Here is a 14,278-nt window from a genome sequence, read left to right as displayed (position 1 = left end):
CACTGAACGTATGAGCGTCGAAATTTTCAAGCATTAAAAAGTTTTTCAGATGAAAAAGGTGCAAATATTACAAATCGAAATGGAGAACACAAATACGAAGTGAGCAAAATTAAAACGATGAAAGATGGCATTCTTATTCCATGTAAAATATATATAGTCTGTATGAGAGGCTATGCATTGAAATTTTCAAGCATTCAAAAGTTTTTCAAATGAAAAAGGCGCGAACATTACAAACCGAAATGGAGAACACAAATATGAAGTGAGCAAAATTAAAACGACGAAAGATGGCATTCTTATTCCATGCTAAATATATATAGCCTGTTTGTAATGTGTAGGAATTTAGGTGACAGATTTACATCAATAATGGTAGAGAGAGCGAATAAAATTGGCTTTTTTACAATAATAAATCTCTCACACAATGAATCACCATAGGTGACATATCACTACCACCCTTAGGTGGTTACCACCTAACCTCTAACAGAAATATTTAGCATGACATTGTTCACAATGTTATCATCTCAAAGAATGAACATGTATTAACTGACAAAAGAATTGCAATGCAAAGAAAACTAATCAATTAACACTCTCAATCGGACTTTGGTTGTTTGTTTCTTGAGTATGTATAGAATCAGCTCTCGGAGTATGAACACGATCAATTGTCCTGAATAATGGTTTTTCTATTTGATTCTTTTCCAAAACCTCCAAATATTCCATCACAAGAGGATCTGTCCAGGGTGCTCCAAAGGGGGCGTCATCTCCCGCTACCCAACCAAGATGGCCACCATTCGGTGTCACTACCAGCAAGCAATTAGGATTTTCCTGAATGAAAAAAAACTATTGGTTATGACAACATCAAAGTCACTAAAAGCAAAATTACAGTTACAAGAAAACATTAAATATAAAAATAACGCGTTCCATATTAGCTTGTTCCGGTTATAACATTACAATGAAGTTATCAGAAAACCTGAAAATTGGATACAAATAGTTTAAAGATGAAACTATCTTCAAGGGTGGTGCTTTCTCTTTTGTTTGCTCTAAAATTCATTCGTTGCATGAGTTAAAGTTACAACTTAGAACCAAAAGCACTCTCCTACTGGGAGATGTGTGTGGTTGTTCTACTGAGACACGAACCGACCTAAAGGCCTTTCTCTTAGCTTTTTAAGTAGATGCACCCATTTGTACTCTTTGTTGGACTATATGTTTTGTTATTATCAGCTGCATTCTTCAAAAGAAAACTTGAAACTGTTGAACTGCTTCTCTAAAATTCTATATATCGGTTGTCATCTGTCAGATTCATATGTAGAATTCATTTGAAATTAACTTGCTTGCTTGAAAATGTGGAGGTTTTCTAGCTATGAAAATTATGAAAATTAAAAACTAGTTTATTGAAAAATGTTCAATGTATGCAAAGGAGAAAGAGTTTATATATCTATCTATATATATGAAAAACTTTTTAAGATATTATAAACATATATTAGTAGATTAAATGCTAAAAACCTATAATTATATTTTGATCTATCCTAAATTTCCACCTGTAGTTTCAAGAGAAGAAATAATTGATTATAGATCTAAATTCTTCTTCCTGAATAGTAAAATAAAAATTGAGAAGCATAGTTGTTGGATTTCGAACTTCCGGTGCAATGTAACTACTATTTTACTTTCAGTGGTAATAAGTAACAAAATGTATTAATTAAACATTACCTGTGTATCAAATGGCATGTCAGTTTCCTAAATCCGTACAAATATATATGTGGCAGGTGTAATGTGATCATCCCTCAAATGAATATCATTATCAATTATATATTTTGAAATATAAATCATAAATGTAATGCATGCACGTTCTTGGTAGCTCTCCGCCATCCAGAAAGGATTCCTTCCAACCAAATACTTAGGGATTGCCCCTCCTACATAATGTAAAGCTAGTGAGACCTATTGACTAACATTAGAGGCAAGCAGGAAAATTGGACCTTCTGGAAGAATCATCCTAACTAAACTGATCCCGTTGGGGAGATATCAGTCTGTCGAATCGAAAATTGACCTTAGAGTTAATCATATAGCATGAACTATGTCGATGCTTTAACAGAAGAATCCACAGAGCTATAAATTCGGTTTCATATTGGCCCCACAACCTGGAGCATACCATATATGATAATTATGGGAGTTGGGAAAATGCAAAATAACCCTGACCCACAGCGAGGAAGTGGCATTGGCTGGCCCTGTCAAAATAGGTACAAGGAATCCCCTGTTCTAGCTGTGGCATCACAGGCTGTCTTGACCTAGATTGCTTTGGGTTCTTTTTGTACTCCACTATTTCCTGAAATATCATTTGGTTACAGAACCACCAACTAAAATATACTATTAGAAACGGAAAACAACCAAAGCGCTGTATTGAATCCTTACTCGTACAGGAATGAAAGATGAACTTCAAATTGGGGATAGCCCATGCTACAACGAAAACAAATATGTCCTGTGCTAAGCAAGTGATTGGAAGATTCTACTTCTATCTTGCCCGGTGGGCATCCGTTCAAGCTCGAGCAACCCCACTTAACTATGCTTTCCCGAATGCCATAAGAGGAGCTGGTTGTTAAGGGCCAACCTGAAAGTGATTTCACTAAATTTTATTTAAATTGGTGTAATATTTCTTTACATTCAAATTAGTAAAGGTGGAGAAGAAAAGCAACGTTTTTGTGCACGACGATAAATCTCTCCAACATCTTTTGTAAATTTTAATGATTTTTTAAATTATTTTTATTATAATGTTTCGTTTTTATTTTTTTTCCTGGGACAAATGTAAGTTTAATTCAAATGGTTGACACGTAAAAGCCACGTATTTCCTGCTTTTTGCTTTTTAGAAAGAAAAGCAGATCCGTTTTACCTCCAACGTTGCACGTCTTTGCCTGTATCCTGCTGCTTGAACCTACATGATTGAACCGTTGGCCTTGGATGCTTTTCCTTCAAATTCAAATATAATAGATGTAAAGGATCCAATTGTGTTCATGCCTTTCTTTCGCTGAGGTTGTGAATTAGAATGTGTGTGTTTTCTCCAGAACCACGGCCGACTGCATGTCTACCAGCTTCTGTGCCCTCTTTGCATTCAGCGTCCTCTTTTCTTTTTCGTTCTCTGTTTTCATTTGTTTTGGTTGTTTGGTTTTGTTATATTTGTTTATAAGTTTCCTCTGGTCTCTAATATGGTTTTTTGTGATGCTGTGTATTTTCTTTTTCTTTTTCAATTTGTACAGTTTAAGTTTTAATGACCTTCATTATATTTTCTCTGGAGTTTTCACGCATGAGAGTAAAATTTCTATATATTTGAATGCCCTCAACGTGAAATCCGCAATCGGACATGGAATTCAAGCAATATTGGAGCAGACAAAGCGAAATAATTAGTTCCTTGTGACAAAGATTCCGTAAAGGGTTTGTTTGCATGAAGGATAAATAAACTAGATCCCAGTTTGCAGTATCGGTCAGTGATTTTTATTTGCTAATTTATAATATACGTTTGACATTTTTTTATGTTCTTGTTAATTGGGATTAAAATCTGATTAAATCTACATTCCTCATCTCTGCCATTTGCAGAGGATTACCTACCTGATTTTATCTATATTCTTCATCTCTGCCAGCTGCAGAGGATTGCATTTAATTGGAATTAGAGGGGCTGCGACGGCGGATTGGCTTTCATTGAAGGAAGAGCTGCAGCGGATAAAAAATATTTGAACGAAGGATAGATAAACTAGATCCCGGTTTGCAGTATCGGTAAGTGATTTTTATTTGCGAATATGTAATATATTTTTGACATTGTTTTATGTTCTTGTTAATTGAGATTAAAATCTGATTATATCCGCATTCCTCATCTCAGCCATTTACAGAGGATTGCCTATCTGATTTTATCTATATTCTTCATCTCTGCCAGCTGCAGAGGATTGGCTTTAATTAGAATTAGAGGGGTTGCGGCAGCGGATTGGCTTTCAATGAAGTAGGAGCTGTGGCGGATTGATATTGAGTGAAATTGAAAATCTGTAAGTAATATTTCTTGCCTGCCCACTCAGTGTTTTGACAATTTGATATGATAAAATCCTAGTGATAAATTTTATTCAATTATATATATATAAAACATACTGTGAACTGAAGCTTCTATCCAGTCTTTAATATCTTGTATTCAAATTTGTTCTACAGATTTAATTGGCTTTCATGGAAGGAGGGGCTGCGGCGTCGGATTTGGCTTTCATTGAAGGAGGGGCTGCGGCGGATGATAGAGTGAAATTGAAAACCGGTGAGTAATATCTCTTGCCCTCCCACTCATCGTTTTGACAATTGGATATGATAAAATCGTAGTTATATATATACACCGAAGCTATATCTTTAAAAATATCTTGTATTCAAATTTGTTTATTACACATTTTAGTTTTAAATTTTAATTTTATTATCTATATTAATTTAAAAATAATGTTGAAATTGTTAACATATTGCATTCAAATTTGCTTTACAGACTTATTAACTATATTTTATATTAAGGGGTTTAATATCTAGTATTACAATTTGTTCATATCTTGTATTCAAATTGGTTTATTACATATTTTAGTTTTAAATTTTATTACTTATATTAATTTAAAAATAATGTTAAAATGGTTAACATCTTGCATTCAAATTTGCTTTGCAGACTTATTAACTATGTTTTATATAAAGGAGTTTAAATATAGTCTCTAAGATCTTAGGGGTTTAAATATAGTCTCTACGAGTTGAACTCCTCCAGAACCGAGTGAGTAGTTCCAAAATTGTGTAAAACGATTTGAGGAAGTATAATATTGCATTCACATTTGTTTTGCAATGTTTTACTTGGATTATTTATAATTTTATAATTGAATGAGGTTGTGGTAATCTATATTGAATAATTAAGAAAATATTTAGGAGAAGTTTTAAGGACGTATTTGGAATCATTTATTGTAGTACATTGTGGATAAGATGAAAAGGCAGATCATGATACCAACTTAAATAGAAAGCCATGTAGAAGCCCTTAGTCAAGTTAAATGCTATAATAAATGGCTAGATTTTTGAAAAATAATTTTAATATATAACATCAATTATTAATATCAAACTATATTAAATAAAATCTAATAATAAGTTATGGTTCTGTATATAGTTGAATAATCAGAATAAAAAAGAATTAAAAATTCAAAGTCAAACCTAAAACAAAGAGCTAAATCTTAAAATTAAATAATGGAGTCAATACTCTAGTAATAAATAATAATATTTTTTGAAAAACAATGACATAATAAAAAAATTTCCAACAATATAAATAAAATCAAAACTAAAAATTATCAGAATTAGAAAAATATTTGAATTAAAAATTCAAGGCCAAACATAAAACAAGGAGTTAAGGCATACAAATAATTAAAGATTCCAAGAAAAAACAATGAAATAATCAAAGTCCAACATAAGGATAGGATAGGATAGGATAGGGTTAAGGTTAAGGTTGCAATTAAGGTTAAGGTCAGTAGTAACTTTAGGTTAAGATAGTTTAGGATATGTTAGATTAGAAAATTTTAAGGTTAAGGTTATGGCTAAAGTTATGGCTATGGTTATGGTTACGGTTAAGGTTAATGTTATGGTTAGGTTAAGATTAAATTTAAGTTAAGGTTATTGTTAGTTTAGGGTAAGGTAAGGGTATGTTAGGTTAGGGTTAACTTTAAGTTTAAAGTGAAGATTAAGGTTAGGTTAAAGTTAAGGCCAATCAATGGTTAGGTTAGGATAATGTTAAGTTATAGTTAGGTTAGGTTAGGTTAGCTGTAGGTTAGGAAAATGTTTAGATTAAGGTTGGGTTAACGTTAAAGCTAACATTAGGTTAGTTTACCATTAAGGCAAAGGTTAAGGTTAGGTTATGGGTAGGTTAGGTTTAGGTTAAGCTTAGGTTTTAAGGTCAAGGTTACGTTAATGCAAGGAGCAAAGCCTTATAAATAACTAAAGGAGCCAAGAATAATCAAAATAATAATTTTTTTTTAATCAAAAACTTATTAAAAAATTAGTAAAAACCTTTAAAAAACTAATAAACAACAAAAACTATGAAGTACATAAAAATCTCTCAACAAATAAATAAAATAGGATACTTATAAATAACTAAAGGAGCCAAGAATAATCAAAATAATAATTTTTTTTAATCAAAAACTTATTAAAAAATTAGTAAAAACCTTTAAAAAACTAATAAACAACAAAAACTATGAAGTACATAAAAATCTCTAAACAAATAAATAAAATAGGATAAATTGTAATATATATTTCAAAATTAGACAAAAAAACAAAAAAAAAAATATAAACTCAATAAAATTAAATTAGAAAGACAAGACAAAGATCTAATATTTTCCAACCATCATATTTATTCAGATTATTGGGTTTCTTTGAATTTTTAAGACTTCCTTGAATTTTCAATGATAGAAATTATTAATCTTAACTATAACTCAAGTCTCCTCAATACAAATGTGATTACTATCAAAAATATTTTCTTAATTTTTTACCTATTTTAATTGTAATGGATTTGAATATAATGCAAAATTAATGCCCCAAATTTGGATGAAAAAGAATCTAATTTTTTTCCCTCATTTCCTATTTATGATAAATGCAACGAGATTTATGGTTTCTATACTAAACTCTCTGGTAATCAGAGTCCTCGGTGGCCCTGTGAGTCTTTCTAAAATTTTATAGGTAAACGATGGATTATAAATGAAATAAAATGAAATTTTAACGTCTATGAGTCGTTATATGAATGGTTTAGGGAATATGGCTAGTTTAAATTTGGGCAAGGCAGAGAGCCAGTGACCAGAGTGTCCGTCACCTAAGAAGCAGCTAGGATAAGTATATGGCTAAAGGCAGAGAGCCAGAGTGTCCGTCACTTAAAAAGCAGCTAGGATAAGTAGCTCTTTAAGTTCATGTTCCATTCTTATAATTAAGAATGGAATAGGTTTAGGTATATAAGAATGGAGTACCCGTTTAGGACTGAATTTGAATTTGTTGAAATAATAAAAACATATTAAATCTGTAGAAATAATAAGATAAAGATTAAATTAAATTTTATTATCATTATTAAATAATTTTAAAAATTTATTAAAAAAATTCAAAATTTTCATTGAATTTTTCAAATTCAGAAAAAACACTATATTATCGAGAAAAATGTTATAACGATTTTTTTGCCAGGTAACCCACCGGGATTTCCATTCACAGTCAATTCAAAGTAAACCCACTGAGATTTCCATTTACAAGCAATTCAAAGTGCGACTCAATTCCAGAAAGGAAAAGATGTTATTATAATTTTTTAAGTCGACTAATTCCATTGGGATTTGAACCAGTCACAACGAATGCTACCCAATCCCATGAATTTAAAATCTGATTTCCCTGTATTCAAAACCCCTGTGCGCCCATCAATTTAAAATCTGATTTCCCTGTCCTGTGCCCTTAAAGTTAGTAATAGGATGATAACTTTTCAAAAAAATATAAGGATAATAATTTTTCAAAGAATTATATAAAAAAGAAGAAAGAAATAAATTATTTTAATATTTATTAGGTTAAAGATAGTTTATGGGCAGATTGTTTTTCCATATGTTTGATGTATTTGACTTTTTTTTGTGAAGCCTCACAATAAATGCTTCTAGTTTTTTGACAAATCCCTCCCTAAATAGATTATCCCAAGAGCTAGCTGCCAGCGTATTTGCATAACTTTCTCTGTTGTCTTTAAAGGCCTCATATTCTAAAATGAAATATTTTTCTGTTTCCACTTTTCCAGAAGAACAAAAAATACATACCCTTTCCTCTCACACTTCCTTTAAATTAATAATCACAGAATTAAAATCAAAATAATACAAAAATTAGATTAAAAACACTTACTTATTATTATTATTAAAAAATTTAAAAAAAAAAAAATTTTAAAAAAAATCCACTTAGCTCACACCCAAGAAGATTCCTCTAATTTTTTAAAAATTGGTGAAAGATAAGAACGTAGTAAAATGGACAAAAATTAAATTAAAAACATATTTATTATTATTACATTAAAAACACATTTATTATTATTATTAATAAATTATTAAATAAATAAAATTTTCCACTAAACTCGAACCAGAGAAGACTCCTATTTTTTAAAAAATTGGTAAAGTTTAAGAATCTAGTAAAACGGATTTATATAAATTTAAAGTAAGATATTTATATAGATTTATATTTATATAAAACACACTTATTATTATTAAATTATTAAAAAAATAAAATTTTCCACTTAGCTCAAACCCAGAAAAGACTTGGTAAAGGATAAGAGCCTAGTAAAATTTATATAAATTTAAAGTAAGATATTTATATGAATTTATATTTATATTTGAATCTAAAGCTTCAAATGGTATATATAATATATATTAATATGACATTTTTTTTTGTATTTTTTCCTTTTTAATCAAAAAAAAATATATATATATATATATATATATATATTCAAATTTAGAATAAGATATTTATATTTTATAAATTTTATAAATTTATATTTTTATATAAACATGTTAAAATTTCATATGCCAACCATCTTCAGATGATCTGTTGAGAATGAATTATCCCTTTATCTCAGGAATGAACAAACCACCTTTGAAATATTCCTTAGTTCAAATAATCCATATTGTCTTCCAATAAACAAACCAATTTCTAAATATTCAATTAGTACCAATTATTTTTTTACCTAATACTAAAGAAATTATTAAAAATATTAATGATTCTTACCTAAGTCATTGCATATCATATCCGTGTCAAAAATCTCTAAATAAATTAGGAGACAAATTAATGGGTCTTCTACCTCATCCCCTTATATCATATATGCATGTAATATTGCTCGTCTAACGGCGTAATGGCCTTATAGTAGTTTGTAGTATTTAAAAGTTGTTCGCGACACAAACAAAATAAACTTCACTCCTAATTTTAAATGATTTAGCTTTTAACTTTTTATTAAGGATTTTAACACTGTTTTGAAATTTAATTAAATTTTTGTATTTTTTTTATTTATATTAAAACATTTTTTTATTAATATTAAAATATTAATTATTTTATATTTTATATTAAAATATATTTTATGATATTGAAATTTTATAAATCTGATAAGCCATATAAATTTTTATATCATATTTTTTATATATTCGAATAAATTTAATGATTAAAAATGTATTTTCTCAAAACAAGTTATAAGTTCAAATCTAAAGAAAATCAAATACATACACTTCCATAAATTTTAACAAAATTAATATAAATATGCAATCTTTACATAAATTACAATATTTATTCTTTCCATATCATTAACAAATATAGAATCCCTACCTAAATTACAAATTTTGTTCTTCCATATTATTTTCAGAGTTTTGTACTTTCCATATTATTTTCAAGAGAGACCAGACATTTTAAGTTGAAATTTCCACCCAGAATCTTTTAACCATTAAAAAGATTTAGTGATAAGCTGATGTAATCTCTAAACCAACCCCGTTTCAAACACAGCTCCCACATTGAAATGAGATAACAAGAATGAAATGAAGCCTGGCTAATACTGGTTGCTGCAAAGAGAGAGATAGAGAGTTTTTTAACCAGTGATTTTCTAAAATGTTTTTATAGAGTAAAATATATAGGTATTATTAAAGCAAGTGCATGTACTGAATTTATGGGTGGTTGGGTGGTTGGGAGGGTTTAATGATAATCTCCTCACTCGGTTCCAATAACTGTTTCATAACACAATTATGTTGTAAATTTCTGATGTATGTACCATTTGGAGGCGAGCTTTTTCTAAGATTTGACACTTGTTGAAAAAAAAGTGCACGCACTGAATTTCTAATTGTAGCATATTTTATAGCATGAATATGTACGCTACCCGGGCTTCTATGCCATTCAGATGTAGTTTCTATTTATCTTAAATATTATTTCTGCAATTTATGCTTAGCATTTTTCAAAATCTTGTTATGGAAACATGTAATTTGAAGATTAACAATATTACGCGCTGCACATAGAACTGTTCCAACTCCCGAAAATCTACGATATAGAGCAACTTTCCTTTGGTTATCTCAGGAATTGCTATCATACCATAATACCAAATGGTTACTATGGGATACTTAATACCATCGAAATTTGGTTGACTACAGGTTGAGCATTCATAATTTTCAATAGGATATTTTGAGCATTCATAATTTTCAATAGGATATTTTAGTTGATGAGGTACTTGTAGAATTTGTATGAGAATCCTTAATCAACAATAGTCAACCTTCTGCTCCTTCATCTTTCTCGACTTCTTCTTCAGCCTTGGCTTTGCTTTAGCTCCCTACTGCTGCAACAAACTTCGTCCATACTGCTGTAACAAACTTCTTTTCGTCCTTACTACTGTAACAGACTTCTAGTACGGATGGGTGTTTTTTTCCCTTGAAACAGTCCCATAAAGTACCCTAAGAACCTCACTCTTCCTATCCTTTACTTCGCTGGTTATGAGAGGCTTCTATCTCCCTTTCACGCACTTCTGTCCACTGCAGACCATCACAGAAAACTTCACCGAAAATCTGCCCTCTGAAATGAGGCCGAGCTGCCTATAAATAGTTGTGCGCCTCTGTATATGAACAGACATGAGTTTATGTGAGCTGACATGTCCTTTGGGGAATTTACATTATTCTTTTTGAAGCTTACATGTTCTTTGGGGAATTTACATTATTCTTTTTAAAGTTGACATGACCAGGATATTTTGGTTGAAGGGCTATTTATACTCCAAATGTAGTATGTCCAAGGGTTTTTCATACATGATATAGACTCAAAATTGACTTTTATGAAAAATCCTAAATACTCTCCATGGGAGCCATCACTAAAAATAAAATTCATCTTTTCTCGTGAAACCCATGGCACAAATATAATAATAATTTTATTGCTCTTCTTTTCGTCAATTACATAAAATCACAATTACACATCATTATGAAGACCGAACTTAATTACTTTTCAACAAATTTCTGGGGTGTTAATCTTTTTCTTCCATAATCCATAGTGGAAATCTTCCTCATTAAACATACGATATAGTTCAGAAAGAGCCTCAGAGCAGCTTGTCTCATGAGGAAATAGCATAACATGACGTTCCAATATAGAAGCAGTTGTGCGCCATACATTATAACTTTTCCCCAAAAACATGATAGGCTGACTTGTTACTTTAGGCCGAGGGAAACTCAAATACAATCCTTCTAGTAGTGCTTGTATAAAATTGGGCCCCTTGTCTTCCTATTCAATGTGAGACGCTTTAGACATTTTGCTGATCATATAGGATGCACTAGCATTACTTGCATATTTTTGTTTTTTGCTTTTTTAGGGAGTTCCACGCATATTAAACACCTCACAAGTAATATGCCACATTAGGCTTTAGACATTTTGGTGGTCATATAGGATGCACTAGCATTACTTGGGTCTTTTTGTTTTTTTTCTTTTTTAGGGAGTTCCATGCATATCAAAACACCCCACAAATAATACGCCACATTTGCATGTGTGGATGCAAGTTCCCTCGATGGAATCAAACCATCCACAACCTAAGTTACTGAAACGCTTGAAGAATTTATCGGAAACGCGGATCCCCGTTTCTGATATGGAAACGGATACGATTCTTGTCCGGAATGTTGTAAAAACATTTTTGTGCCATTTCAAAAAATTGGAAACTTCAAATTTGGAATTAGATATGTTTCCAAGGGATTTAAATTTTTTTGGATCCATTTCCAGATTTCTAGAAATGGATCCACGAAAATCGTGATCAAAATCCACCCTTAAAATGTTAAAAAGCGTGAAAATTTGTATAGGCATAAATAAATAATAAAAATGAAAAATCAAATTTGCAAATAAACTCACTATAAACACAGTGTCATAACTTATCTTCTAAATCTTTAGAAACAACGACACTCCATATATTTATCAAGGATTCTTACTAAGAAAAAGATAGTTGTTCAAAAATGCAAACAAAAGGGTTTGATGAATGTCCTCATAAAGAGATTTATTTGAGCGATTAATTTTCAATTTGGTTAAGGTTTTGTTAATTTTCATTGATTTTACTCTTGATTTCATAAATCCCTCCAACATAACAAACCTTCTCTAGCCAATATTTTCCCTGCATATAGTCAGAGACAACATTGACGTTGAGAAGATTGAAATGTTCAAATAGGTCTTGACGGAATATCCCAATGATCCCATGGGCCTTTTAATTTCCATGCAAGGAAGATAGTTATCATTTGCCATGCATGACATGCGTTGAGAAATCAATGCAAGTAGATTAGGGTTTGATTTCTCTTTCTTGATAATTATTTGTGAATTATGTTGGCTTCTTTTACTTCTTTATTATCTTATCTTTCATCAAGCAATTACCATATTATGTGTGTATGAAGATCACAAAAACACAAGACACAAGATGTAGGCATTGTGCTAGGGAAAAACCCCCTTAAAGGGGAAAACCTAGTCAAAAATTCTCTTCCTTCAATAGTTTTCTTTGAGACTCTTCAACCTAGACATAGACCAAACCTTCCCTCCACACCAAGTTAGCCCTTCCAGATCTTCGACCCTTTTGCAGCAACACTTCCACCCCAACAACTTTGACTATGCAACAACTTACGACATCAGGCAACAACTGGCAACAACAACACTTGAAAGACTTTGATCTCCCAAACTAGGGCACGAAAGAGAGAGAGAGTACCACCAAAACTTCAATTTTCCTTTTCTCTTTGACCTTGACCCAACTCGCACTTCTTTTGACTTCCTTGACCCACTTTGCACTTTTTCCAGCTTCACTAGAGATATCAAACTTGCTTGAGATGAGATACTCCAAATTAATTCGATCTCCTATTTATAGGCTTCAGGTGAGGTCGAATTGGTGTCCCTTAGGCTGACTTGATCTCCTTTGGGCAGACTTGGTGTGGAGGTTACATAAATCATATTTTACTCAATAATAAACCCTTTTACATGATTCCAAAGCCCAAGAAGGGTCTCTTTAATTGGACAATGACTCTATTGACTCAATATTAATCCTAGGAGTCCACAATGGGGAATTTGACTAATATAATGATGACCCAAGCATGAAACCCATGCTTTAATAAGTCATTGATACAATAAGAAAAGAATTCCTTATTCTTTTGACAAGTACATTACATAATGATTCAAATACATTTATGAAGACCGAACCTAGTTACATTCTTCAACACTCCCTCTTAACTAGGGAGGTATTCATAATATACAAATATAATGGAAGATCTCAAACTATATGAACAATGAAGAGTTTAGGCACCGCAATGCCATGGACTAGATTCTTGACCAGGGCAATCTATCCATTGGTCTCTCAACAGTTTAGGCACCGCAATGCCATGGACTAGATTCCTGACCAAGGCAATCTATCCAAGTGGGACTAAGGTGGACTCAAGCTTTCAGCCTCTCTAGGTACCATCAGGCTTACTTGCTAACCACCAACCCAGGGACCTAGGTGTGTATCCAAGGTCAGAGCTCTACGACCAACGCCACCCTCCCTACTTTGGGACCTAGACATCAACACAAAGTGTCGGCCAGATGTCCTCCCAGGCAATGCTTCACTTGCAAAGCCTCAACAAATCTCTCCCGATCAAACTGATCGGTAACCAACATGCTATCAAAACTTTGAGAGATTTACCTGTACAAACACAACCCCAATCAGTAATACACTTTCAAATATACATAATCAAATACAAACCTTTGGGGTCTTCTAGATAACTTGATGTTACTTCTCAACTTTCCATAGTAGGACTTAGAGCTTTCTGAATGAATCTTGGTAGAAGATTCCTCAATCATGCAGCTTCCTTTCCTACTTCTCATGCAACAACATATTTCACAAATCAATCCAGCCTTTCTTATCTTAGTAGCCTTTCAAAATACATTCTTCAATTTTCTTCTCTTACTCATGCCTTCACTAAAACTTACGGTTGTTAGACTTGATCTAGTGCATGACACATGAAGTAGAGAACCATAGTTGTCACTCCCTCTTAGTTAGAGAGGATCTAATCATTCTTGTACAAGGAATATTCTCAACCATCCTCTTATCCTAAGGAGATTTCTTTCATCCATGCTCCTTCTCAATCTAGGGAGATTTCTTTCATTCAAGCTCCCTCTTAACCTAGGGAGATTTCATCCAGGCTCCCTCTTAACTTAGGGAGTTCTACTTCTTCTTTATGACATCAAAGAATCTTTTGTGGCTTCCATCCTTCTCATCAGAGTTATCATTACCATCACCATTCACATCATGCTTATCACATCA

The 14,278-nt window shown here is 31.7% G+C and overlaps 1 protein-coding gene across 1 annotated transcript in view; it reads right to left on the bottom strand.

Moving 5' to 3' along the window:
• Positions 1 to 269: 269 nt before the first annotated feature.
• The window catches only part of LOC149213660 (embryogenesis-associated protein EMB8), a 244,387-nt gene continuing 230,378 nt past the window's right edge, over positions 270 to 14,278 (bottom strand). Inside the window, exon 8 of the mRNA XM_089392090.1 lies at positions 270 to 819. Within this exon, the coding sequence (XP_089248216.1) occupies positions 574 to 819 (246 nt within the window). The 3' untranslated portion in view covers positions 270 to 573. The remainder of the gene's footprint in view (positions 820 to 14,278) is intronic.

This window comes from Pinus tabuliformis, chromosome 1_1 (assembly GCF_031772625.1).
Source record: "Pinus tabuliformis cultivar Carrire ecotype Pingquan chromosome 1_1, CPIR1, whole genome shotgun sequence".
Taxonomy (NCBI): domain Eukaryota; kingdom Viridiplantae; phylum Streptophyta; class Pinopsida; order Pinales; family Pinaceae; genus Pinus; species Pinus tabuliformis.
Note: the sequence above shows the minus strand (reverse complement) of the source record. Positions and strands in the feature narration are given on the sequence as shown.